Source organism: Chanodichthys erythropterus, chromosome 14, assembly GCF_024489055.1.
Source record: "Chanodichthys erythropterus isolate Z2021 chromosome 14, ASM2448905v1, whole genome shotgun sequence".
NCBI classification, from domain to species: domain Eukaryota; kingdom Metazoa; phylum Chordata; class Actinopteri; order Cypriniformes; family Xenocyprididae; genus Chanodichthys; species Chanodichthys erythropterus.
The window spans coordinates 35,458,790-35,484,977 of record NC_090234.1 but is presented as its reverse complement, the minus strand read 5'-3'; the positions used below and the strand labels follow the sequence as shown (position 1 = coordinate 35,484,977).

General features: G+C 36.8%; 1 protein-coding gene across 28 annotated transcripts in view; it reads right to left on the bottom strand.

Moving 5' to 3' along the window:
- clasp1a (cytoplasmic linker associated protein 1a) overlaps window positions 1-26,188 on the bottom strand; it is an 80,963-nt gene that overhangs the window by 3,504 nt on the left and 51,271 nt on the right. For 2 of the 28 annotated variants that reach the window (XM_067409608.1, XM_067409631.1), the window contains 22 exons: window positions 25,943-26,113; window positions 24,110-24,217; window positions 21,889-22,044; window positions 19,591-19,752; window positions 18,768-18,830; window positions 17,642-17,745; window positions 17,204-17,227; window positions 15,238-15,467; window positions 14,937-15,000; window positions 12,703-12,866; window positions 12,506-12,584; window positions 12,264-12,407; window positions 11,791-11,934; window positions 10,657-10,803; window positions 8,591-8,697; window positions 7,501-7,648; window positions 7,019-7,259; window positions 4,589-4,645; window positions 2,620-2,816; window positions 2,369-2,497; window positions 1,383-1,589; window positions 312-428 (listed from right to left, as the gene is read on the bottom strand). In XM_067409608.1, the coding sequence (XP_067265709.1) occupies window positions 312-428; window positions 1,383-1,589; window positions 2,369-2,497; window positions 2,620-2,816; window positions 4,589-4,645; window positions 7,019-7,259; window positions 7,501-7,648; window positions 8,591-8,697; window positions 10,657-10,803; window positions 11,791-11,934; window positions 12,264-12,407; window positions 12,506-12,584; window positions 12,703-12,866; window positions 14,937-15,000; window positions 15,238-15,467; window positions 17,204-17,227; window positions 17,642-17,745; window positions 18,768-18,830; window positions 19,591-19,752; window positions 21,889-22,044; window positions 24,110-24,217; window positions 25,943-26,113 (2,963 nt within the window). The remainder of the gene's footprint in view (window positions 1-311; window positions 429-1,382; window positions 1,590-2,368; window positions 2,498-2,619; window positions 2,817-4,588; window positions 4,646-7,018; window positions 7,260-7,500; window positions 7,649-8,590; window positions 8,698-10,656; window positions 10,804-11,790; window positions 11,935-12,263; window positions 12,408-12,505; window positions 12,585-12,702; window positions 12,867-14,936; window positions 15,001-15,237; window positions 15,468-17,203; window positions 17,228-17,641; window positions 17,746-18,767; window positions 18,831-19,590; window positions 19,753-21,888; window positions 22,045-24,109; window positions 24,218-25,942; window positions 26,114-26,188) is intronic. The other 26 variants (XM_067409609.1, XM_067409611.1, XM_067409615.1 and 23 more) reach the window with 26 other exon arrangements.

Sequence of the window (26,188 nt, the reverse complement as noted above, 5' to 3'; positions counted from 1 at the left end):
AGTAGAATTTGTGCTTAACAATCTTGACAAAAATGCAAAAATTCTTAAATGGTGCAAAAAAAAAAAAAAAAAAAAAAGGGAAATTTGATTTTGAGGTGAAATGTGACCTGAAAAAGTTCTGATTAAATTCAGCCCTTTAACGCTAGTTCTTTTTAAATGTGTTATGAACTCCAAATGCAGTGAAAGTTAGCCAAATATAAAAAGTTGGAGCAGTTAAAACCAGAGGGGGGACACAAATAAATAGAGGACTTAGTGATAAAGAGGTTGAACAGGGTGAACTTTTTGGTGGACTTTGAGTGCATGTGACATACCTTGCTACCCGTGAGCTGGGCCAAGTGTGGCTTCAGCTCCTCACCAATCACAGAGTAGATGGCCACCAGACAGAACACGCTGGCCTTGCGAACGCTACTCTCTGTGTTATCATAGCCCTGCAGACAGATAGAGTATTTTAGCATTAACATCTTCACAAACACACACACACACACACACACACACACACACACACACACACACACACACACACACACACACACACACACACACACACACATCATCAAGAGTACAGGAGGTAAAAGTACAAAAAAGGCATGCTGACTATGCTCCAAAAATTCCAAATGCAGACTATGCTAATATACTTAATACTGTGACCCAATTTTGTCCAATGGGGCGACCAAAGGTTAAATGACCAAAAGGGCTACAAAACAGTCACAGAAAATCTATCCCATCTTAAATCTCATTGCAACTGGTACACTGTGTCAGGGATAAATGTAATATATCCAAGATCATTATGCAAAATGCAAGATGGTGCATACTTTCAAACTACCCCAGGTGAAAAAAAGTACATTTCTATAATGTACTTAAAGCTCTATTTTCATGCACTAATTTTGTACTTAATATACTAAAAATTCTTCTTTAGTACTACTTAAGATAATCTTAAGAACATTTAAAAATTTATTTAGATACTACTTATAGTACATTTGAACCCATAGTGTACTACAAGTAGTACCTAAATATATTTTTTAAATACAGAGAAAGTATATTTTAGTTCATATTTCATGGTGCACAGTTGAGCACTCTTAGATGTTCTTAAGATGATCTTAAGAAGTAATAAAGAAGAATTTTTAGTATATTAAGTACAAAATTAGTGCACAAAAATACTAAAATACTTAGTGCGCATAAAAGTACATTATAGCAATGCACTTTTTTTTTTTTTCACCTGGGACTTGCACTGACATTCAAAGACTTTTCTCTGTACATATCAGCTTGGAAGTAGGAAATGAAAACAACTTTAGAGACCGTATAGGAAATGAGAGAGTATTTCGCAAAGAGGGAAATGTAATAAGTTCCAAAGTGACAGAAGTGGCGAGATATAAAATACTCACTTGTAAGAGGCCAGGGATGATGTCTGGCAGCAGCTGATGCAGGGACTCCTTGGCAATGCGCTCAACCACTTTGGTCTGCATCTTAATAGCAGCCAGGTTGATGGGGTAGTCTGCGGTCTGTACAATGGGACACAGCACTTTGATGCATTGCTCTGGGTGAATGGAGCCGGCCAATGTAGAGGCAGCCTCTTCAGCCGCCCTAACCACCTGCACATATAATATAAAAAAATAAAAAATAAAAAAAAAATTTGATGGAAAAATAACTTTAGTTGGATTAGGTCACAGCACTACAGACTGCTCTATTACTGCTGTATTACATGGAAGTACATTTGGGAAATAAACTGGCAAATGACTTCTCCACAGCCCTGCATTTCATTCATGTATTGATCTAGGTGTTGGGTTTGATGGCTTGGGTAATCTTGCTTTAGATGTAACCAAGGTGCTCAGTGTCCACATGTGCAGGTGTTGTATTCAAAATGGGATTAAAGAGACCAGTCAGCTCATTTTACTCTTAATGAGGCTGTTACAAAGAAAAAGTCACCTAGCCAGCTTGATTTCTCAGAAACAATGTGGTCACATGTGAGTGGTATTATGGTGACAATGGAGTTATCAGTAGTTTGAAATAATATATTCACATACTACAAAACTAGGTTTAATCTGATTGCATTACTACAGTGAAGTAATACAAAATATATTATAGTATAATCATATGTTAATTTGTCTCTTCACCTTCATATATTTTCATTATTATTATTGAATATTTTAATAAATAAAAAATATTCATGAAAACTACAAGGAATTATGACAGAAAACGTACTACATTTACACCCCTCTATAAAAAAAACAAAAAACAAAACAAAGCAGTAACTTAAATCACAACGTATAGAACAATACTAGCTGAAGCATGATTTTTATTTTTAGTTGTAATCATATCAAAGTTGTATTACCTAAATTGATTTGGAAGTTAAAACAGGGCTGATTCTAACCTCTTTATGAGAGTCCTTGTGGGCTTCTAGTGTTTTCATGATGGTGAGTTCTGCATAGTTCTTGAAACGCGCTGGCTGGTTCCTCAGGATCTCCTTCAGAACCCGTAGAGCCAGCGCTCGGATAGTGTGCTAAATAATCAGACAGAATGCATACTATCATTAATAACCACTACAAATAAATACATACATAAAAAAGCAACTTGACATATGAAAGACTTAAGGATTATAAAGAATGTGCCAATTGAGCATGCCAGTTTTATGGTGCTTTGACTGACATCTTTGTCCCCCAGTGTCTCCAATAGCAGCAATAGGATTGTTTTGAAGTGCTCGTCCCACACAGCCAGGCTGTCTTCACGGGCGATCTTCAGCAGCTCGATCAACGCCCCCTTCCTCTCCTCCACTCGCTCGTTGTGATTAGACAGCTCCTTCAGCAGGTCTGCCACCAAATCTGAATGATCCAAAATGATTCAAGTCAGAGCAGAAGACAATCTGCATAAAAAAAGCTATTATTCTACTTCAGTTGTACTGGAACACTTTAGATTTTTTGGCTCATCTGTTTTGAGTATATGATATTCAATATTATTGAATCTTATGAAACATGTCGAGAACAATGCTAAAATATTAAATTGTTAGGTACATCACAGAACTAAAAATTTAAAACAAATTCAGTATTTTTTATTTTTTTATTTATTTTATTTATCATTTTGTTGTAATTTTATTTTTGTAACAGCTTAATTTATACTGAAAAAAATGCATTACAGTTTAATACAATAATTACAGTAATAATAATTACCAATTAAATGGAATAATATAATGGATAATAATATAATGAACATGTTTCCATAAGATTTACCCTTATATGTCATGATTAGCAAGTAATGTACGAAGTAAAAGTGTTTTGATGTTAGTTTTAGTTAGTAGTTAGTAGGGTTGGGAATCGAAAAATCAATTCCAATTCTGGAATCAGATTCTTATGTTCAGGAATCGGATACTTGTTATAAAATTAAAACGGATTCCTCTTATTGATTCCTTTTTAATGATTTTAAACGCAAGAAGACCTGCACACTCTTTTCTGTGCTGCACACACATCCAAAACATGCACACAGAAAGCCACCTCTCATGCTGAATAGTGCGCGATATTGAACCGAGTTCTCTTCTGAGTCTCTCTGCACTTCAACGGACAAATACACTAAAAAATCTGCCAAAATTTCCTCGTAAACACAGTCAGTTATGTCTTAAGTAAACGCAAACAGTTGACAAAGACAATGTATTACAGTATATGGGATCTGTGCAGCTCTTAAATTAATCAAACATTAATCAATCAACAAAGAGAAAATTCTATTGCTGTTCGACAACTTTTCTAACTATATTTGTAATGTATATTTTATTTATAAATTGCAGCGTTATTTTATATTTGATTACATTTTCTGTACCTGAATACCTGAAATTCTTAAAACACTATTTCAATTGTATCTTTGTTTAGTTGTATTTATTTGTGCGATTGTTAATTTGTTTTTTGTTCTTTTTTAATTAATAAGTGTTTATTTGTCTTTAATAATGCTTGAAATGTTATATTAGTTACACTAGTTGTTTTTGCTATGGTATTTTTAAACCATAGGAAAAAGTTCCTTGTCTAAGTGTTCTTTATCGTGTTGATATTTGTTTTCTGGTATTCAGCTACAATTAAATGTTTTGCAACAAGATTAAGAATAAATGTGAATGTATGTGTGTTTTTTTTCCCTTATTGGAATCGAAATTAGGAATCGGAAAACATAAGCAGAATCGGAATCTTTAAAATTCAAACGATACCCAACCCTAGAAGTTAGGAAGGTTTAAGTGTTCACTTAGACTCAGGTTAATCTTTTTTTTTTTTTTTTTTTTTTTCTTTCTCAAAGTTATTATAAATTATATCAATGTGTTTGCAAACAAAGAAGCTCTGTTAGTTGCAAAGCAAAATGCAAGTAAATCTTCTCCAGGTTTCCATTTAATTTGAACTTACAGTCACCCAATAAACAGTCCTACTGTATGACTGTATTGCCTTATCTGATAGTAGGTAGCCTGTAGCAGTTGCCAAAACACCCTGTTAGCAGAGCAGTTGTGTCATTTTAGGTTGACATCACATGCGAGACACTGAGATGGATGACAATGAAAGAGAGGAGGTGGGAGGGGAAGTAAATGAAGAAAAATGCAACAGTCTTGTTTAACTGTGCAGGTCTTTACCAGGAGTAAAGCCCTTGGGCAGCACCATCTTGTTCTCACCACAGTCTTGCCGACGGCCTGTAGAAGGGGAGGGACAGGAGGGGAAGTGATGACACACAAACTCCACTATCCTACATGCTACACCCGCATATCTGAAACTTACACTTGTAGGGGGTTAATCACTTATTTATATTTTATGGTCTCTGGGCATCATGTTGCTAACACTGTCAAATAGCTAGAGTTGAATGGTGTAATTTCTGCTTCAACAGTGTCCGCCCACTTTTTCAGCAAGCTTGGTTCATTAAGTATTTTTCCCATTTATTATCTAAAAAACAACAGTTACTTCTGGTCCTCGGATCTCATTGGCTGAGAGGTCTTTCCAGCCATGCGATATTCTACCAATATCACCACGGGAACAGTTTCACCGCTTGTATCTCACCGCTTTGCAGCATTTTCACAGCGAGTGTCATGGCGGAGGAGCAAACCTATTTGAAAATTTGCTTCAACGTTTTCGGAGATGTGAGCTCCAGGGTGTCAGCGTCAATTTAATGCTCATGTACCCCACAGAGAACAGCCTTACCTTGGCCAGTTCGCTGATGTCTCTATAGTGGTTAAATATGAGATTAGCTTTGGGTTTATCTAATGGGTAATCTTTGGTCTCAATCTGCAAATATTTTTGGCTGAGGGTAAAGTTTCATAAATTTATATATTTTTATTTAACTTTAAAGGGGTTAGTTCACCCAAAAATGAAAATTCTGTCATTTATTACTTACCCTCATGCCGTTCCACACCCGTAAGATCTTCGTTAATCTTCGGAACACAAATGAAGATATTTTAGTTGAAATCACTTCCTCTCTCAAGATCCATAAAGGTACTAAAAACATATTTAAATCAGTTCATGTGAGTACAGTGGTTCAATATTAATACTATAAAGCGACGAGAATATTTTTGGAGTGCCAAAAGAACCTAAATAACGACTTATTTAGTGATGGCTGATTTCAAAACACTGCTTCAGGAAGCATCAGAGCACAGTGAATCAGTGTGTCGAAACTGCTCTTCGGAGCGCCAAAGTCATGCGATTTCAGCCGTTGGCGGTTTGACACGCGATCCGAATCATGATTCGACACACTGATTCATTTATGCTGCGATGCTTCATGAAGCAGTGTTTTGAAATCGGCCATCACTAAATAAGTCGTTATTTTGTTTTTTGGTGCTCCAAAAATATTCTTGTCGCTTTATAATATTAATATTGAACCACTGTACTCACATGAACCGATTTAAATATGTTTTTAGTACCTTTATGGATCTTGAGAGAGGAAATGACATTGCTTCCTATGGAGGCCTCACGGAGCTATCGGATTTCAACTAAAATATCTTAATTTGTGTTCTGAAGATTAACGAAGGTCTTACAGGTGTGGAACGGCATGAGGGTGAGTAATAAATGACAGAATTTTCATTTTTGGGTGAACTAACCCTTTAATGCTGTATCAGAGTGTTACATTGTTATGCCATTAGATGGTGACAAGAGACTATCGATATGGGTGAGTCAGTAGCAAAGACTTTTATTTTGAAAGAGACTGAAGCTGACTGAAGATGTTGTAAACAAGGATATTTACTTTATATTCACTTTCAACAACACCTTGTAAGAAGCAACCAAATTTACCAGCGCTGTGATGGAAAATTCCCATAACCGTTGAAAGGATACTAGGACAAAGATATCACGTTGATCAGTGTATCATTAATATGAGATTGAGCAAAACATTATGACCAATCACAGGTGTAACGAATATTGTTGATCATCTCCTAACAAGGTCACATATTAAGGTCTGAGTAGATTAGATGGTAAGCAAACAATCAGTTCTTGTAATCATTGTGTTGGATGCAGGAGAAATGGGCAGGAATAAAGATTTGAGCGACTTTGACAAGGGACAAATTGTTTTGGCAAGGTGACTGGGTCAGAGTATCTCTGAAACAGCAGGGCTTGTGGGATGCTCCTGGTCAGCAGTGGTAAGAATTTACCAACAGTGGTCCGCGGAGGGACAAATCTTAAAACCGACGACAAGGTGTTGAGCGCCCAAGGCTCATCAATGCACAAGGGCAACGAAGGCTATCCTGTCTGGTCCAAGCCAACGGAATGTCTACTGTGACACAAGTGACACAACATTGAATGACGGTTTTGGGAGGAATGTGTCACAACACACAGTGCATCACACTCCGCTGCGTATGGGGCTGTGTAGCCGCAGAACAATTACAGTGCCTATGATGACCCCTGTGTCCACCATTGAGCATCGGAATTGCCCTTTACAAGAACTCACTCTATACTCTCCCTCTTATTTCTTGCTATTCTTGTTTTTGCTCATCTGTTTCTTTACACAATCAAAGATAATGGGTGCATTATGGAGTACAGACGTGAGAGTGGATGTACAAGCTTAGAGCAGCATATTGACTCACAGTCTCGGAACTGCTCCACGTCGTCGTCAAAGACTGCCTCTTTCAGGGCACTTTTGTCATAGGCCGTGATTGTGTCTCCATAGCCATAGGGTGCAAACTCTCTCGACCGTGGCACAGCGAAAGACCGCGGGGATGGTGTGTTGAGCAAAGATGTTTTGTTATCCAAAGCGGTTCGGCCACCCTCCACTACATCCAATCCCAGTCTTGCGTCAGACCCCGGAGATGCCCCTTCCTTCCCAGTCTAAGACAGGAAGAGTGAAAGAGTGTTAAATATGTGCTGATTAGGGATGCACAATATGTCCAAAAATTCAAATAAAAAAGGTAGGGAAAAAGAACCTAGATTACTTTGCAATCACATTGTATCTGCAATTGAAAGTGAATTTATGGTCCACTTTAGTTGTGGTAGGCTCTCACCACAGTCTCACAGCTATTTTTGGAATTCTAAATGAGTTAATAAATAATTCTTAAAAGCATATACTCACGGCATCATCCTTCTTCCCATCACGTCTGATTGGCTCATTCAGGTCTTCTTGGCTGCGGTAACTGAAACTCTGGATGGCTTCTGTGACACCACGCAGTGAGCTAAAGATCTCATCAGAATTCATGTTCTCTGTGTCATACTCCAGCATACTGAAAAGAGGAAGAGTAAAAGAGGGAATAAACATTGAATGGATTGCAACACACACATAAACAAGAAAACCAAAGCATACAAAATAAGAAAAAAAATAAATTGAGTGCACAACTCCAACATGCACCTACAGGTGAATAAATAGATGCAAACATGGTCAGTTAATTACTCTAAGAAAACCTATTTTACATCCATTAAAAATTCCTCCACATAGCTTTGTTTCTTAGTTGTACATTTTAATCAACCACCCTCCACAGAGGGAAGTTTGTATTTGGAATAATTTCAAACCATGGCCACTAATATTTGTGCATACGTGCCCCTGTGAGGCTGGGAGTGGGTGGGAATCTAAGCACCCATCCCGCCCCCTCCTCGTCATGGCTAGCGGCTGAGTTACCTTGGTGAGAGTGCGCAGCGGAAGGCCCTGAGGGAGGGGCCAGCAGGAATAGAGGAGTGAGACGGAGGAGTAGGAGGAGGAGGAGAGGGAGAGGGGTGCTTTAAGAGCCCATCGACACTCCAACCCCATAACCGACTGTGCCCACAGAACGGCCGGAGAGGGAGAGAACAGGGCAGAAGAGGAAGAGAGAGAGAAAAAAAGAGTGGTCCAGTCGGAGTGTTGTGATTAGCAGCATGGGTTAATAAGTTTAAGAGGACCAGAAACCCCTAAATCGTCATCTATTGTGTTCTGCAGATCTCTTTAAAAGAGTTTTAGACCCTGCATGAGAGGATGACTCGCCAGGTGATTTGGATCCCACCCCAGAAATGCAGAAATTCATTTTAAGGGTTTCAGGTTGTAAAGGGAAAATTCGATTCGGATGTTTAGTACATGTTAGAGCCATTAAACAGGGTGACAGGCCTTAGAAACTGCTGTTGAAAGTCTTCGTGCCCAGAGTGAGATCATGCTTTAGAATGGTCAGCATATGGGAGGAGGGAAGAGGATGTGTTACCTGGGTGACAGACCCCCGTGGGAGCAATTTGTAGGTGAGGTGAGAGGACTGGTCCTGCTAGTGGGGTGCCGGGGTGGTGTGCGGCCCATTGTATTACTCGGTGAACTCTGTGAAGAATACAAAGATGAAATGATAAACTAAATCATTTCACGCTAGGCTAAACAACAGTTCAGCAACAAAATAATATTAGTGGCAGATCTTTATCATTGTCTTTTTATCTGTTTGCCTGAATTGCTGTCAATTTCTGGCTTAGAAAATAGTGTGGATTACTTTATGTACTTGAATGGAGAGAGACTAAAATTTCCAAAACTGTGTCAAGATTGTGTTTTGAAGGGGTGGATTCTGGAATCCACTGCCACTTCATTATATATCTTTTAAGTTATAAATCAACATTTATATTTCTGTTAAATTATTTGAATGACTTCTTCAATGTATGTTAAAGGATCTATTTTCCTCTGTACCTCTCACTGAGAGAAAAGAACATGTTATAAGTATGTTTTGGGGAAAGTTTCCTGCTCAGAGCAGAGCTCAGATCAACTTCAGCCTTGAAGAAGCTGTGAATCATGTGTATCTGTGTATGTGCGCTAAGTGTTTTGTGCAGGTCCCTTTGTACTGGACAACTGGCATTCTGCTTGAGACCAGCAGACGCCACATCATGACCCCAAAAGGACATCCGGTACCTAAATCTAGGGTCCCCCTCGTCATCACCTTGACGAAGGGAGATATGCTTCTTACCATCTGTCCACGTGTGGAAAATTTCTAATCTTGTCTATTTTCCTTAGCCAATCAGAATCATCCAACCTGAAGTAATGACATAGTTAGTTGACTCTGTTAGAGTATAATTGTTGTGGAAATGTGAATGTACGCAGAGCGTCCTACATACTCCTTGGGAGACTTGAAGCTGGCTTCTGCTGATGAAACTGCAAACTATTCTTCATTAAATATTTCTTCAATTTATTATTTTTTTAAACTTTGACTCCAGGTCTTTATTCAACATATCTGGTTTCAAGGGTCCTAAACTGTTTATCCCCAACAGTTTATTTAAAAAAAAAAACTATAAAATCTGACAAAGGGGCCATTCACATATGGCGTCTTTCGCACCTGCAAGTCAGTTATTTCAAATGTAGCCGCACGGCAGGTGCGCTCAAAATGGAAGCGACACGGTCGCGACGTGCATGCGGTGCGTTTTCCAGGCGCATCGAGATGAAAAATTCTCAACTTTTCAGAATGCCGCAAACGCAACGCAGGTCATGTGACAAGAACCAACCAATCAGCTTTGGCCTTTCCGTAACAAAACATTGAAAGCTCAGCCGAACAGCTGATCATAGCTTTACAGGGTGGTTTTTATATCTCATCTCCATAAATATATCTAGTAGTAAAGCTGAAACTTCCTCGTCGTTGTGGAGAGCGCAGTTCATGGTTACATAGCAATGACAGACGCCATGGGAGCGCAAGCACTTGTGGAAGAGGAGAAAAGCGACGCGGCCACGCTTTCCACATGTTTTTAGACGCGATATGTGAACGGCCCCAAAGACATCATAAATTTTGCTTCTTTAGCTCAAATTAAGCTAGAAATGTTTTTCAGACTTGTCTAATATGTTCTAGAATTTAAAAAAAGAAAAACAAACAAAAAAATACAGTCTTGTGTTTTTACCGCGAAAATAAATAAATGTACATACACTTCAAATGTTTAGTATCAGAAAGATTTTTAAAAATAAATTACATTCAGCAAGGACTCTTTAAAATCATCAAAAGTGACAGTAAAGACATTTATAATTTTACAAAAGATTTCTATTTTTCTATTTGTCAAAGAACCCTGAAAAAAATTGATCATATTAGAAAAATATTAAGCAGCACAACTGTTTAACATTGATCATAATAAGAAATGTTTCTTGAGCAGCAAATCAGCATATTAGAATGATTTCTGAAGGACCATGTGACACTGAAGACATTTTTTTCTTTTTGATCAAATAAATGCAGCTTTAGTGAACATAACAGACTTGAATGTCAGTCTATATTAAATCTTTAATATACAATCTCATAAGAGATAAAACAAGAAATCTTACCACGCTGCTGGTGTTGCTTGAGTTCTTCAGATGGTTATGCAGGAGCTTGGTGGCTCCATCCTGGAATGTTTTAGGCAGAGCGCCCAGCAGCATGGTGAACTCAGGAGTGTTCAGCTCAAAGAGTGAGATCAGCACCACCTGGGCTGCCTGCACAACACAGCAGCACACACCTCATGAGATCCAGCACAAATACTAACACCGCAATGAACGGGAGCGCACTTATACATGCTGAGAAAATCCGGCGGCGATAACTCAGAATAGAAAGAGAGACTGTATAAGGAACTGTGACTGCAGTACTGGATCTGATATGTCACCTACACACTGGAGTTTACACATCCTTTGACATTTGAGAGACTGAGTCCAGCTTGATTTCACAAACAAATTCCTGATTGTCAGAGCCTTCTCTAGTGTGTAGGTGTTCTCAGTATCAGGGATGGGAATCATAAGTGACGATTCTTGTTTCAATTCCCCTTAACGATTCTAGTTTGTGTGATTCAATTAATGAATCTTTTAGTGGGGAAGAAATAAAAAACAATCCTTACTTACTGCCTTCAGTATCATTTAGTCAGATGTGATCATTACAGATTTTAACAGATCAACAAATAAACAGTAATATAAAATTGTATAAAATTGCATTATACAATTCTTGATGGTTATTTCTGCTTGAATAAAAGACAAAAGCAAAATATCACTCTTATCGTAATGACAACAGCGGTTTAAAGACCCAAACAGGCGAGATTCCCAACCCTGGTAAATCTGACTTGTATATTTCACTCAATTCATAGACAGCTCAAATGTCCATGACTGTTCGGTTTAATGTTAAACACATGCAAGAACACTGATTCACTCACTGTTATTCTGTGAAAAGAAACAAAAACATCAATCTTAAGCAGTGGAGCGTTAACAGCAATTGAGAAACAAAAGGAAACTTTAAAACACACTTATTTATTGATGTAGTTAATTTTTTTTTTTAATCTCTGCTCGCTTTAGCCTTCTGGTACAATTGCATGTTAAGAGATTGTATTCAGCAGTCACTTCGCAAGGCAACGAGGCATATTAGAGTGAGGAGAGAGCACACGGTTAGGTGCAGCGGTTACGTGTGGGTTGTTGGTTAGGCCGTTGGATTGGGACTACCTGCTTGCACCTCTCCTCCAGATGACCCTCTCCAGGAAGTAGAGCTGTAGTGTTGGGCCTGCCTGACAACTCCTCATATGCCCAGTTATGAAGGGTCTGGGTCATCGTGTCAGGGCAATAGGGTAACAGACAATAAAAGAGAAACTGATGATGTTGCCTTTAGGCAGTAACTGATATTGGGAATAAATGTCTTGCATCTGTTCATTGTGATTAATTGATGTTTAACCAACATTTTAAAAGTAAAAAATCTTGCAACCAAGATCAGAAATGATTCTTAATGGGATAGTTTGTTATTTAGAATGACATGAGAGTGAATAATAGTAAATGATGAATGTATTTGTGAGAATTAACCTAGAAATAAAAAAACCTTTTTCAATAAACAGCTCAATCCATGTTAATTTATACTCATCATACTCCACCATTGCAGCACTGATTTGCGCACTGTCTGTAAGCACATCTCCATGGAAACTCACTTTTCTAACGTCAGAGCTCTTGGGTTCTGTGGTCCAGGTGATAATGCGAGACACGGCTAATCTCGTCTCACTTGAGTTCACAAAGTCAGCAGGGTCCATCTGCCGTGCCAGGGACTCGATGTATTTCAGGATGGCCACCTTCACCTGCATTATAGCATAAAGAAAATAAGAAATAACAGGCTCAGCACACTGTGAATTTGCAGCTGGGGTTTTGTAAGCAGTAATGGTAGGCATCATCATACCTTCAGATTGGGGGTTTGAGTCTGATCAACAATGAATCTCATTAGAATGTTAAACTGTTGGTCGAAGGGGAAAGACTCCCTAAGAGGGGGGAAAAAGAGAAAAAAAGACATTTTCCTAGTGGCACAAAAGTTCAAAACGAACAAAAGCGCAGTGGAGGTCAAATTTTTTTTGACTAGGACTGTCACTAGAGACTGACCGTGTGATGTCCAGAGCCTTTTGGACCTTAGCTTGGACTGAGCCCAAGAGGTCAGCTCCCATTTTCTTCAGTAGCTGAGTGAGCAGTACAAAGAGCCAGTCCTGGAGATCCTCTCTGTGCACAGTGATGAAGTCCACTAGTGTCTCCAAGAACATGCTAAACACCTGGAAGCAGATCATCAAACGTCACACCAATGCTGCACATCATATAATTTCATAAACATACTAATGGCTTTATATGCCTTTGTCACAAATGTTTTAAAAAAATTTCTACACTCTCTGAACAAAATGTGAATGGTGCTTGCCTGTGCAAAAATTGCTGCCGCAATGTCAGTGTTTTTCAATATGTTTGCAAAGGTGTTTCACGAGAGTCACATTGCAGGATGTGCGATGTCAAGTATAAGGAATGTAGTTGATCCATATGGACCAGGCTCCATGGTCCGAAACGTACGTGATTCTTGGATTAATTGCAAAGTTTAACAATCATCGAGTGAAAGTTTTTCATTTTCACATGCTTTAGGTATTGTCATCTTAAACATTCAAGCAATTTTAAACCAACCGAGTACAAGACGACGCAAAAGAGAACTCAATTCGGAAGTCGCACGCTGTTTTCTGTGCACACACACAGAGCCACGCAGACAGCACACAAACACTGACTTCTGTTCTCTCCTGCATCTATTTGTGCTTGAACGGACCCATGCACATAAAATTGTTCGAGTATCCTTAAAAAAAAAGAGTCACTTATGGCTTATGTAAACAAACATTTGAGAAGGAAAACAGATGCGTATCATAATATTGGATCTGTGTATTCGGTCTTAAAGTGACAGCAGTCTAATATTTCGGCTGCTGTCTGTGTCATTAATGTTAAACAAACACCAAAATACGAAGAGAAAATCAATACTGTAGCTTTAACAAAGATGAATTATATTTAATTTATACAGTGAAGATTATGCAGTGTTATTTTACATTTGATTATTTAATTTCAGTACCTGAATACTGTTAGACTTACCTAAAAAACAAAGCACTGTTTATTTCATTTGTCCTATTGTATTTATCTATGCTTGTAATTTGTTCATTATTTTCTATGCAGATTCACTACCCTACAAAATCACCCCAACCATTCTAGAATTATTCATTCTTTCCAAATAGAGCTATTGAAGTCATCTGGTGAATTTCTTTCATATCACAATATATATTGCAGAAAAACAAAACATTGCATTATCAGTTTTTTCCTTTATTGTGCAGCCCTAGTTGCTATGTAGTGGCAAGGGTGTCATGGGTGATCGGTTATAAGTTCAATTCAAGTCAAGTATTTGTGATAATATTCTAGTCCAATGGCTTTAAACATTTTTGATGTTGACAACAACATTCAAAAAGCCCACATGTAGGCTAAAATGTTTCCTCTAGTACAACTGCTGCTCTGCTGCTGATTTGTAGTTATTTTAGAGCTTATTTTAAATAATTTCAAGTCATCATAATTTCGAGGTCCCCCTGTAAATTTGCTGTGGCCCCTGGCCCTCTGGTTGAGGACAACTTTTCTAGTTCAATTAATTCTTTATTCACTGTAAATCTATGAGATTTTTGGAAGGTTGCCAGTTAGTCTGTTTTTAAGTCTGATCAATTATAATAATATAATAAAATAACAAAATAAAATAATCATACATCTATTCTTAACAGGCAGGATGATTTGATGTATCATTCATGATGGCAAGAATTACGAGGCAAAGTTCAATATTTAGGATTAGCAGCTAACGCTAAGAATGAGCAATAATTATGATGTTGCTGGTTTTAATGCGATCTATGTAAAGCATGAACCAATTTATATAAGAATACAACAATTAATCCATTTATATAAGAGAATGGTTTAGGTATTTGTAAGATCCACTTACTCTCTATTGTTAAAATCCACACCAAGGCAGACCATGCAAACAACAAGAAAAAAAACATATTCTATTAGTGCAATCTCATTCCATTTTCAAGTTCTACACAAACACACCGTTTGCCAGACAAACTTGTTAAATTTTACAGAATCCATAGTGATTAAAGCTTCTTATTTAGTCTATTATCGCAATTCATTTAGAATAATTTCAAATAAGGCAACATAATTTCACATGATGCAGGTAATCCTTCATAAAACCCTTTATTTGGAATGCTACCATTAATTCAGCCATAGGTAAGTAGATTAAGTGTGATCAAAGCAGTCATGTGGAAAGGATGCATCCTCACACAGGTTACCTTGCTGTGAGGATCTGCAAACATCCTGGTGAAGATTTCACACAGCCTCTTCAGCTCCACACGGCTGAAACACACAAAAGTATGATTAAAGGCCTGTTCACTATAAGAATAAGACAGAAAAAGAATAAAAAGCCAACTGGGATTTTGCACATGTATCATGTGGCCTATAAAAACACAATAAATGAGCAACAAAACAAAACTTGCCAGATACTGGCTGGTTATTTTCTACTTCTTGTCTTGGAGGAAAATGAAATGATACCAAAGAACCAAGAGACATTTATGTCCCTCTGAAGGTCCCCACCTGAGAATACGCTGACTCTTTAGCAAGTTCTGCAAACCCAGCAGGCCCTCTTTCCTCTCAGACCAGTTGGAACTGGCGCAGTGATTTAGCACCTCAGCGACATCCTCCGTCTGACGCAGGTAGTGAGGAATGCCTCCATTACGAGAGCTATAGGAACGCTCTGAGCAGGCACTGGACGCATCACTGTTGGCATCGTCATCAGATTCGTACCTCCTTCTCAAAGGCTTGCGCTGAGGAGAGGATGGAGCAGGTTAGTAGGTTCAACAGGACAAAACATCAAACTTAAACATAGTAGGTATGCTGTTGATATGAGAAAGCCATGCAGCATTAAAAAATAAGAAGGGTTTAGGTTCTTTTAACACTAACCTTGGGGCAAGTGACGACCACATTTAAATGTGGAAAAGAATAATTTAAAATATCGATATGTGTGCATACAGAAAAATACACAATGGTTTGGTGTACTGAAGCTGTAAACAAGAAACATGGATGCCAACATTTTAATGACCATTACCTAAACTACTGTTAAAAAATGTAAGGGCAGTAAGATTTAAAAACAAAAAAAATTAGTACTTTTATTTGGCATTGATGCATTAAATTGATCATTTATAATGTTACAAAAGATTTATATTTCTTTGCTGTTCTTTTTAACTTTATATTCAAAGAATCTTAAGAAAAAAAAAAAAAAAACTTTTCACAAAAATATTAAGCAATAACCATTTTCAACTGTGATAATAATAATAAAAAATGTTCCTTGAGCACAAAATCAGCATATTAGAATGATTTTTGAAGGATCATGTGACACTGAAGACTGGAGTAATGATGCTGAAAATTCAGCTTTGCCATCACTAAATCTAATTTTAAAATATATAAAATAGAAAAAGTCATTTTAAATTGTAATAATATTTAACAACATTACCATTTTACTGTACTTATGATTAAATAAATGCAGCCTTGGTGAGCATAAGAGACTTCTTTCAAACACATAAAAAAAAAAAAAAAAAAATCATACCAACCCCAAAATTTTGAATGATGTGTATATTTGATGAAGAAAATAAGCCATTAGAGAAGTATTAAACCAGATTTTCTTTTTAGTAAACTACTGTTGACTATGGTGGAAAGATATATAAGAGTCAAAATGTGTGTGTCAAGATATTAACAACAAGTTTTGATTCTGAACAACACACTTTAAAGTCATTTTGATTCTGCATATACTTTAATGATTTAATGAAAATTCGATTGCACTTTCTGGATTTTTCAGTTGTTAGTTGTAGTAATTTAGTTCATTTAGTTACAGAATTCAGTTGTCATTCCCATAAATAACTGAACTTTGTGAATGAAATTAAGAATTATGAAAGGAGTGACAACTTTAGCTTCAGTGTGTACATGGCCTTTGAGGTGTTTCTCCATCCTCAGCGCTGGAGTATGAAGGAACAATTCAGATATTTGTTGCGGCAGTCATGAATAATTAAAACAGAAAATTTTCAGCAGTTGGCAATGCATTAACAAACATTCAAATCCTTGTCATTAGTACACTGTGCGCAGGTGACATAAGCGAAGAGCGCGTCACGCTGGGGTAATTACATCTACTTATGTAGCAAAGGAAATGTGTCACGCTGATGCATAACATCTGCCCTGTTTACAACTTAATCCTGCTGTGTTGTCACATGTGAATTAATGATGAAATACATTTTCCAAGTCAATAACACTGAGTGACTTATACAAATAATAATAAAATGAAGAGATTAATACCAAATTGATAGCAAAGTTAATTAAATGAATCTTGTGGTGCTTGATCAGGAAATGAGATGTGCAGATGAGATGGTCATTGACCAAATTAATGAAAGAAATGCAAATGTTTGTGGTGCACAAAATGCTTGATATTTGCTTGACAGACCACAATGGTATAAGTCATTCTGATTAGTGAATAAAAATGGAAGCACAAGCAGTAAATAAACTGAAGCACTACCTTATTCCTGGAGTCCCCTAACAGCTGAAGACAACCAAGAAAGGAAGAGCAAAGAGACGCAGACATTTCAAAGGGAGCAAATTTGTTGCAGAAAAGACACAATGTGAAAAATTCTCCCTCATAATATAGCTGACACATAAGCACATAAAGATTTAAAGGTATATGAATGTATAAGGGAATATTTATATTTTGATTTTTATTATAATTTAATTCTATTTTAATATTAATGAAAACCCAGTATACCCCATAAAGAACACTACTCATTTAAAGCTCTTCCAAAAATTCCATATTTTCCTGTGGGCGTTTTTAGGGACACATATAACATATAGTTTGAGCCATACAGAAGCATCAGTCCTGTTATCCTAGATGAGATAATGAGATTGAGACATATTTCAGTTCATCATAATCACTTCTTTGAGTGAGGTCCAGGATTCTTACCAAAGCATCAGCTACGGCAGCCTCCACTTCTGTGCCAGTGTTCAGTACTCTCATAGCATTGACAGATGCAGAAATGCGAGCCTGATGGATCAGGCCAAAGCGATCTGTGGGGTTTGAACACAGGATGAGACAGTGAGGATGGGCAATGGTGAGTAAGCAAATACTTACCTTCTACGACATCATCAGGTCAAGTCAGGTCATAAACATATTGTTTCAACCAAGCAGACAAAACTTGAGGATGACATGTAGATATTGAGAGAATCAAGACAGTCTGATACAACTCAACACATACTATGAATCCAGAAAGGACAAAAAAAAAAAAAAAAAAGATGGTTGCTTAAAAAACTTAAAAAAGTTAAAAGGTGAAGTGTATAGTTTCAGAATTTACAACACTTCCCGCATCCACCATTAGTTTGCCAATCAGATAGCATCAGTTTGGGATGGGACTATTAGTTCATATCATGTTTGCTCAAATTGGGTAGCTCAAACAAACAGACTGAAATTCTTTTTAGTGGCACTAATGGCCAAGAAATTACACATTTCACCTATAAAGCAGCAGGAAAATAGTGATTTACAGTAACTGATAATAAAGCAGCTTCTTGAAAAATCATGAATACGTGTGAATTATGGGTCCGGCAAAACGATTGAATTCGAACAATCCACAAAAAAATACACTGAACCTCTATGATGCTCACAGCACAAAATGCCAAGCAAAATACCCATTTTAAATTCATTACCAGCAACAATATTAATGCAAAGGTAAAAAAAAAAAAAAAAAAAAAAAGGCAATGTATGGAAATGGCAAGTACACAAAACCCAATACATGAAGCAGAGAACTAAAGATTTGTATTTTGGCAAATACACCACTAACCAAATGGAAATGCAAATAAACCTCAACTAGGATGGATGCTGATGTTTATGGCGAGAAAAGCATAACACGTCACTTAAGACAAAGACACTGGAAATATAATTTCACAAATGAACAGATAATTCACATCTAAATTTAACAGTGTCGTGAAGTGGTTCTCAGTTGCCAGTTTTACTTTCAAAAAAGCAAAGTATTAAGGCATGCTGATGATCGGCCCTGTCTGGGGGGGCCAGGGGAGTGAGGGTTCATGCAGGTCACCTGACTGGCCCACGGGTTCGGCCGTGGACAGCGCGCTGGTTGAGCGAGAGTGACGTCGGGAGGCTGCAAGGGGATAGTAAGAAGGGTAACACCCCAGGAACGGTTAGTGCTACACTGAAACACCGAGCACCATCCGTGACATTGACACCAAACATCCAACATCCCACAGTTTACTAGTCGACTACACATATATTATATTATATTATATTATATTATATTATATTATATTATATTATATTATATTATATTATATTATATTATATTATATTATATTATATTATATTATATTATATATTATATATATATATATATATATATATATATATATATATATATATATATGAAACAGACCGTAGACTTATCAGTCTCCCTGCTAGAGCATAGACGACATTCACAAGAGGCAGATAAGCAATGAATTCACAATGTAATATGCTATGCATTACTATAAGTGTTTATTAATATTTTAATTCGCTTTTATTTTTATATTTTCAGTTTTCATCTTAATTGTATAAATCCTCCCTGCAAATTATTTTAAAGATCAGACCAGCTGTTTTTATTTATTATTATTATTTTAATGGAAAAACCCAACAAAACATCCACTGGATGCATTTACAACAAAGACACAGCTACACAGATCATTACAGCACTTCCAGAACATATTAGTGCATGCATTGAGGCAAGCAATGAGTCTGTCCCACAGACTAGGAATATTGTCTATAAATAAAAGCCAAATAAAATTGAAGGGAAAAGTTTTGTAGTAACGAATTAGAAAAAATGGGCTGTTGTTGTTGTTTGGGCTCCATCAGTCAAATGCTCTACTCACCAAGAGGAGTGAAGCCCCGAGCGGGGCTGGTGTCACGGCTGCTCTCGCGACTAGTGTCACGGCTGCACCCCTGACTCATGCTGGGGCGGGGGATGCGACTGCTCCGGGCTAGCGTGCGATAGGAAGAAGTGGCAGGAAGAAGAGCTTTACCACACAGCCTGGCTGTTAGAACACAGGTTAGGGCATTAGTGAGGCCATGGACTCAGAGAAAGGAAGGGTGGGGTTGGCCGTTCCTAGGGTCCTTCTGCTTTAGAAAGGTTAAACGTTTAAAGCACAAGGCTTAAGCTGAACATTTTGAATTAGATTCAGACAACATTTAGAGAGTTTTTGAACATGCAGCGTTAAAGGTGCACCAGGTAATTTTGCCTATGGAGAGTGTTTTTTAACAGACTGAAGCCTTACAATTTATACTGACACCTATCAGCGTTACCGAAAAGTTAAAATTTTCTTTTAGGCCATATCTTTTGAAAATATGATCACAAATCAGATACATTAAGTGATTTATTCAGCAAGTATGCATTAAATTGATCGAAAGTGACAGTAAATATATTTATATTGTTACAAAAGATTTTTATTTTAAAATAAATGCTGATCTTTTGAATGTTCTATTTACGAAAGAATCAAAGAAAAGTATAACCATTTCCACAAAAATATTAAGCAGCAAAAGTATTTTTAGCATTGATTATGAGAAGAAATGCAGCAAATCAGTATATTAGAATTGTTTCTGAAGGATCATATGACACTGAAGACTGGAGTAATGATGCTGAAATTTCAGCTTTGCATCACAGGAATTAATTACATTTTTAAAAGAGAAAACAGATATTTTAAATTGTAATAATCTTTTTTACAATATTACAATTTTATTGTATTTTTGATTAAATAAATGCAGCCTTAGTGATCTTAAAAAAAAAAAAAAAAAAAACTTTCAAAAACAAACAAATCTTATCTCAAACTTTTAAATGGTAGTGTATTATCAGTAAAAATAAGATGTCATTCTATTTTGACAATAAATCAGTTCTCTTGCTGCTATAAATTTTACATTTGGAGTTTGTGTATAAATTATAGCAGTCCATAATGCATCACATCATGAATAAGATGAATGATTATCAATGCATGAATCAAGATCTCATGAATCAACAACACTGACAAATTCTGACACTGGTTTCCAAGCATCACTTTTGAAAAATGATGTCCCTGCATGTATGTGTGTGTGTATATATATATATATATATCCCACTATCTTATGTTCACTCGGCTACAGTTTCTGCCAGGCGATGAGTGTGCTGTGATGTCTTTATTCTGATTGACTCACTATTCTTTTGCTTCAAGTTAAACTTCTGTCAACTTTCACATTGTCATGTGACTAAATATATTGATAATGGTCACCTCAAATCATCTGTCACTGAAATCAAATAACTTTTTTTCACTTTGTGACTGCTAATCTTTGTCAGTGTGAATACCACTTCAAGAAGCTTTTTATGGCCACAGATATGATTGGGATATTCATCTTAACATGTATAAATAAAGTACTATTCATTTATAGGTGTAATTGCTTGGTGCACCTTTATATAAAACATACATACAAAAAGACTGCATTTAGCTTAAAAGCATTCTTATAAACTTTTGAGGCATTCAAAAAAAATGTAAATATTCTCAGTTTCATATATACGAATGGACTTTTTGTTTTATAGACAAATGACTTACTGTTAAATTTAATGAGCTTAAATAAATGGTTAGACATTTTGGTCAGATCTTTAAAAAGGCAGGACACGCAGAAACATTTCTCATAAAAAGATGACAAACACAATGACCTCAAAACACAGCCAGAAAAGCTGATGAGGAATGGAAGCCATTAGTCAGCCCTGTCATCATTTATCAACAGGTAAATAAATAACCTAAAAAAAGCAGCAATGATTAGCCACTGAGTCAGTTTGGGCATAAACACTTGCATCAGCCAATTAAATGAATGCTGAGCTTCATTCACACACCGAACTAGAGCACTGGTCAAATCTAATGTGATTTGCAGTGAACAATGATTAAAGTCAAAGTCTTCTTTCTGTCTCAAGTAAAGCTCTGAAAAATCATACCATCCATCATTACCACAAGGTCCTACCTTTTCCAAATTAACATAGCAAAAAATAATCTCCATGTTGTAACGCATATTCTTAAGGGATTCCTCAAGGAACCAGTTCCACTTGAGTCCCAAAATCAAGTTGTTTTATATACGCCGATGACGTGTCTGCACCTGTGGGCATCCTTAGTGTTAAATTGTGAGATATGAAAATGTGTTGCCCCTACCTAGGCCCAGTCTGCTGGGGCTGGTTTCACGGCTGCACCCCTGGCTTCGTGGGACCCTGGAGTACTTGTCTGAGGGTGTTGTTGGGGCAGTGGCTCTAGGAATTCTGCCATATGCGTGTCCCAAGAGCTTCCCTGGAGAGCTGGATCGGCTGCCGGCTGCAAGGGAAAATGAGGCCAGGACTGTAGTAAGTAACATGGTGAATAATTATCTACCAAATGCCCATGGCTCCCCTCTGCTTAGCACTGAATTTACATTATTAAAAATGAAATAAATGAAACAAGGCACCTTTTTTATAAGACACTGAATCATCTCTTTAATATACAAAGTGTGCTTCACTAAACTGTGCAAATGAATATGTGCTGTTTATAATGTTGTTCTTCATTATTTAATGAATTAATGTTACCATGATTGCAAGAAAATGTAAAAAAGATTTTTTTTTTTAAAGAAACTACTAATTTAGCAAGGAAGGATTATGTTTATCACAATTGAAAATAAAGATTTTTATAGTGATACAAAATATTTCAAATAATTTTTTTTAATTAATCAAAGAATCCTCAAAAAAAATATTTACAAAGGATTACTGAAGGATCATGTGACACTGAAGACTGGAGTAATGGCTGCTGAAAATTCAGATTTGTCATCACAGGAATAAATTACATTAAAAATATTCAAATAGAAAACTTTTTTAATTTGTAATAATATTCAATAATTCAGTATTACTGTTTTAACTGTATTAAATAAATTGATCAAATAAACAGTCTTGCAGAGAATAAACAATTTCTTAAAAAAAAAAAAAAAACAACAATATAAAATCTTGCCGGCCGCAAATTTTTGAACGGCAGTATATATTAACATGCTTTTTTTTTTAAAAATCCATCTGCTGTTTCATCGCATTTAGTGTTTAAATTCACCCCGCAATGTTCTATTGATTTTGATAATCAAAATTCAAGGCATTCATGATCAGATTAATTCTTTGAGAATTTGTAAACTAAGGAAATACTATAAAAAAGCACAATACAAAAATGTATAGATATATAATGTATAGTATTTCCCCAACAATGTTGTGAAAACTAAACTGAGCATTTTTTTTCTTTCAATGATGACTATAAGCCTTCCTTTACTCACATGGCCTGTTTGACAAGTAAAAGTTTAGGTGAACAAAATCACCACAAAGAAAACTGAAATGTGTATGCAAATATATGAAGACGAGAGCTCAACTCTGATGAAATGCAGACAAACACAGAGAGCTTGGATCCAAGGTCTATTCAAACTGCAGGGAAAACATAGTAATCTCCACAGGCATGATAACGTGACATACTATGAGCAACACACACCTTGCAAACATATACAGACAGACATCAAAGCAAGAACAAATACCCAACTATCATAATGTCTGACCTCTATTTGAACAGAAAGAAAAGTAAGATAAAGCTACAGCAGGACATGCAGCATGATGGTGGATGTGTGACTCATGCAGGGTTCATCTTGAGGGTATTAAAGCAGCTTTATTCTGAGGAGGGGGGGCTTACCACTAGTGGGGTTAGCTGATCTGGATCCTTGTGTATGGAAGCAAGGCAACGGACAGGTGAAAAGTAGCCAGTTACAATAGACGCTTGATGTGACGCATGGTTACCCAGCATGCATCAGGCAAGATGTCGTTTATTCGTGCTCTACCAAATTAAATCTACACATTTAATGCCAAAGAGTGGCTTCAATGATAATTGTGGACTCCATGTTCAGCAGGATGCCAAACTGGGTTGTGAAAACATTAAAACAAAGTCAAAAGAGAAGAAAAGGAAGATGATAATGGTGGCAGACCAATGGTTAAGCATCTGAGTTGCTAACATAAAGGTTGAAGGTTCAACCTCTAGTGATCCTAGGAAGGTGAATCTCATGAAATCATATCCATTTATATACAAAAAATTGGTTGTTTGGGTTGTCAAATACAGTTTAATGGTCATTATATTAAAATTATTGAGAGCAGAATGTCATGACAGCAGACATTCCAATCAGAATAAAGTATTTCAGATAGCCATGTAAAATGTTTGTTAATTTCATTAACAAACATTAATATTGCAACATATATACACAATATAACAGTAAATGTTTTAGTAGTAAAACAAAGCAAAACCATGGTAGATTATAAATCATACCATACTAAAATCTTTTGATGGGTGTAACAGGTGAAGGATGGGATCAAGGCCCTACATAGACACTTACGCTGGGACTGAGACACCACTTTAGCTCTGCTTCGACCACGGCTGTCTGTCACAGTGCTACTGGTGCTGACTGCACTCCCTGAGCTCTGCCTTCGCGTCCGCACACGACCTGTAGGTAAAAAAAAAAAAAAAAAAAAAGCGTGAGACGAAGTGATACAAAATTCTTGAAAGGAAGGGAGAGATTTAGAGACAGAATGAAAGGTTTTAAATGACAACAATAAAAGGACAGGGATACTAAAGGACAAACAAAGAGATTTCCCTGATGAAAATATACTGACTGAAAGGAACTACATGACATGCTGTACTGAGAAGACTGATGTTCAAATAAATGCAACACATAATACTACTGGCTTTTGAACAGATGTATCTATCAAATCATACACAACCGTTCAAATTTTATGATGCAAAGTCCACTAAACTTTGCAAAACGGGCATTTTGTATGCCATTTTTGTAAGCATAAACCATAAACTAGACCAATACCACCATCTGCATACATGGTTCCTGAATTTGAGCATTTTTTCCCCAAGGCATTCTAGTACAAATGACACATTACAGATAATATGAAGTACAAGTGACCATTTTCATTTCGTTGAACTACTGTCAAGAGGAGGGAAGGGGATATATCATGCAAACAGGTCATGCAGACCACTAGAATAGTCACATTGTGAGGTCTACAGCTGTTAATCGCCAAAAGAACACTGCTCGAATCCCTCGGACAGTACAGAAGGTAGACATTCACACACGCACACACATATACACATACATCTTACCATCTATTTTACCAGGTGCACCGTCTTTGGGGCAAAAACACAAAAACAAAAGCAGGGGAGTGCAGGGTGGAGGAGAGGAGAGGCATAAGAGGCAGAGATTAGAGTCAGTTAAGCCCATGGAAGCATGGAAGACAGGGATCTGCTCAGAAACGGGCCTTGCATGGAAGTACACGGGAGCTACTGAGTGTGACTGTGGGTAAGGAAATAAAATCTCTTTGATCATTTATGCGGAATCATGGGATTAGAAAATGGTACAGAAAGAAGATTATACAGACAAAGTAATAGACACGTTGGTGGTCAAACGTTAGGTGGCGAGTTCTGGTTGTCGCATAAAGAGTGAAAGTAATCATGATAGTATATTTTCCCACGACAAATAGTTAACATTTCTCTAAGGACCAATGCGTTATAAAGCTCCGACATTCTCTTCTGTCTTCTCCTGAAATCTCATACTGAGAAAAACAAAATATAACTGAAGTAATAAACCACAAAGACTTTTGACACGGTTTGTAAGTTAAAGTGATTTTAAACTATAGTTTTTAAAAGTGTGAGATGTTGTTTTTAGAAAATGGCAGCAAGAGCAATATAATAAAGGAAAATGTATTTCAATGAATTGACAATACCTAGTTAATAAATAATAATATTTATTATTTTTAATAATTTTATTATTAATAATAATAATACTGTTATTCTAGCAAGTAATATCTAAGTAGTTTCAAACACATTGTCTTTGAAAGTAGCTCATCCAATCAGAATTTACAGTCAGACCGATACATTTTATATAATTATCTTTATTCTCCCTCCTAAAATAAGTATTCTACAACTTTCTAAAAAAAAAAAAAAAAAACAACAACCTTAAGGGATAATAAATGGTAGGATATCCGTGGCACACACCCATCATTTGTTCCTCATCACAGAGCAGCTTAATAGCATCTATGGTGCCCATCAGTTTTATTAATGGGCCGCTGCAGCCATAAAAGCCATTGACTTTTATGGCTATTTTATTAAAATTCCTAATTAAGGATGAAAGAGTAGAAAAGATGGATAGAGTGTGATAAGCTCTCACCCAAGGAAGCATAGGAGCCTGGAGGCAAGGCTGCAGCAGAGCTGAAGGGAGATGGGGAGGTTGCGGTGGACATGCGAGATTTGGCACTGGAGGCGGCATTCACGTCTATGTCACTGCGAGAACGCTGGAGGGCACCAGGGGTTGAGGACACCCTAGAGCCGATCACTTTACCTGAGAAAACATTAGGCAAGAGTTACAGACATGGCAAAATGGCGTGTTTGTAAACATGCTAAGCACCAGCGCTGC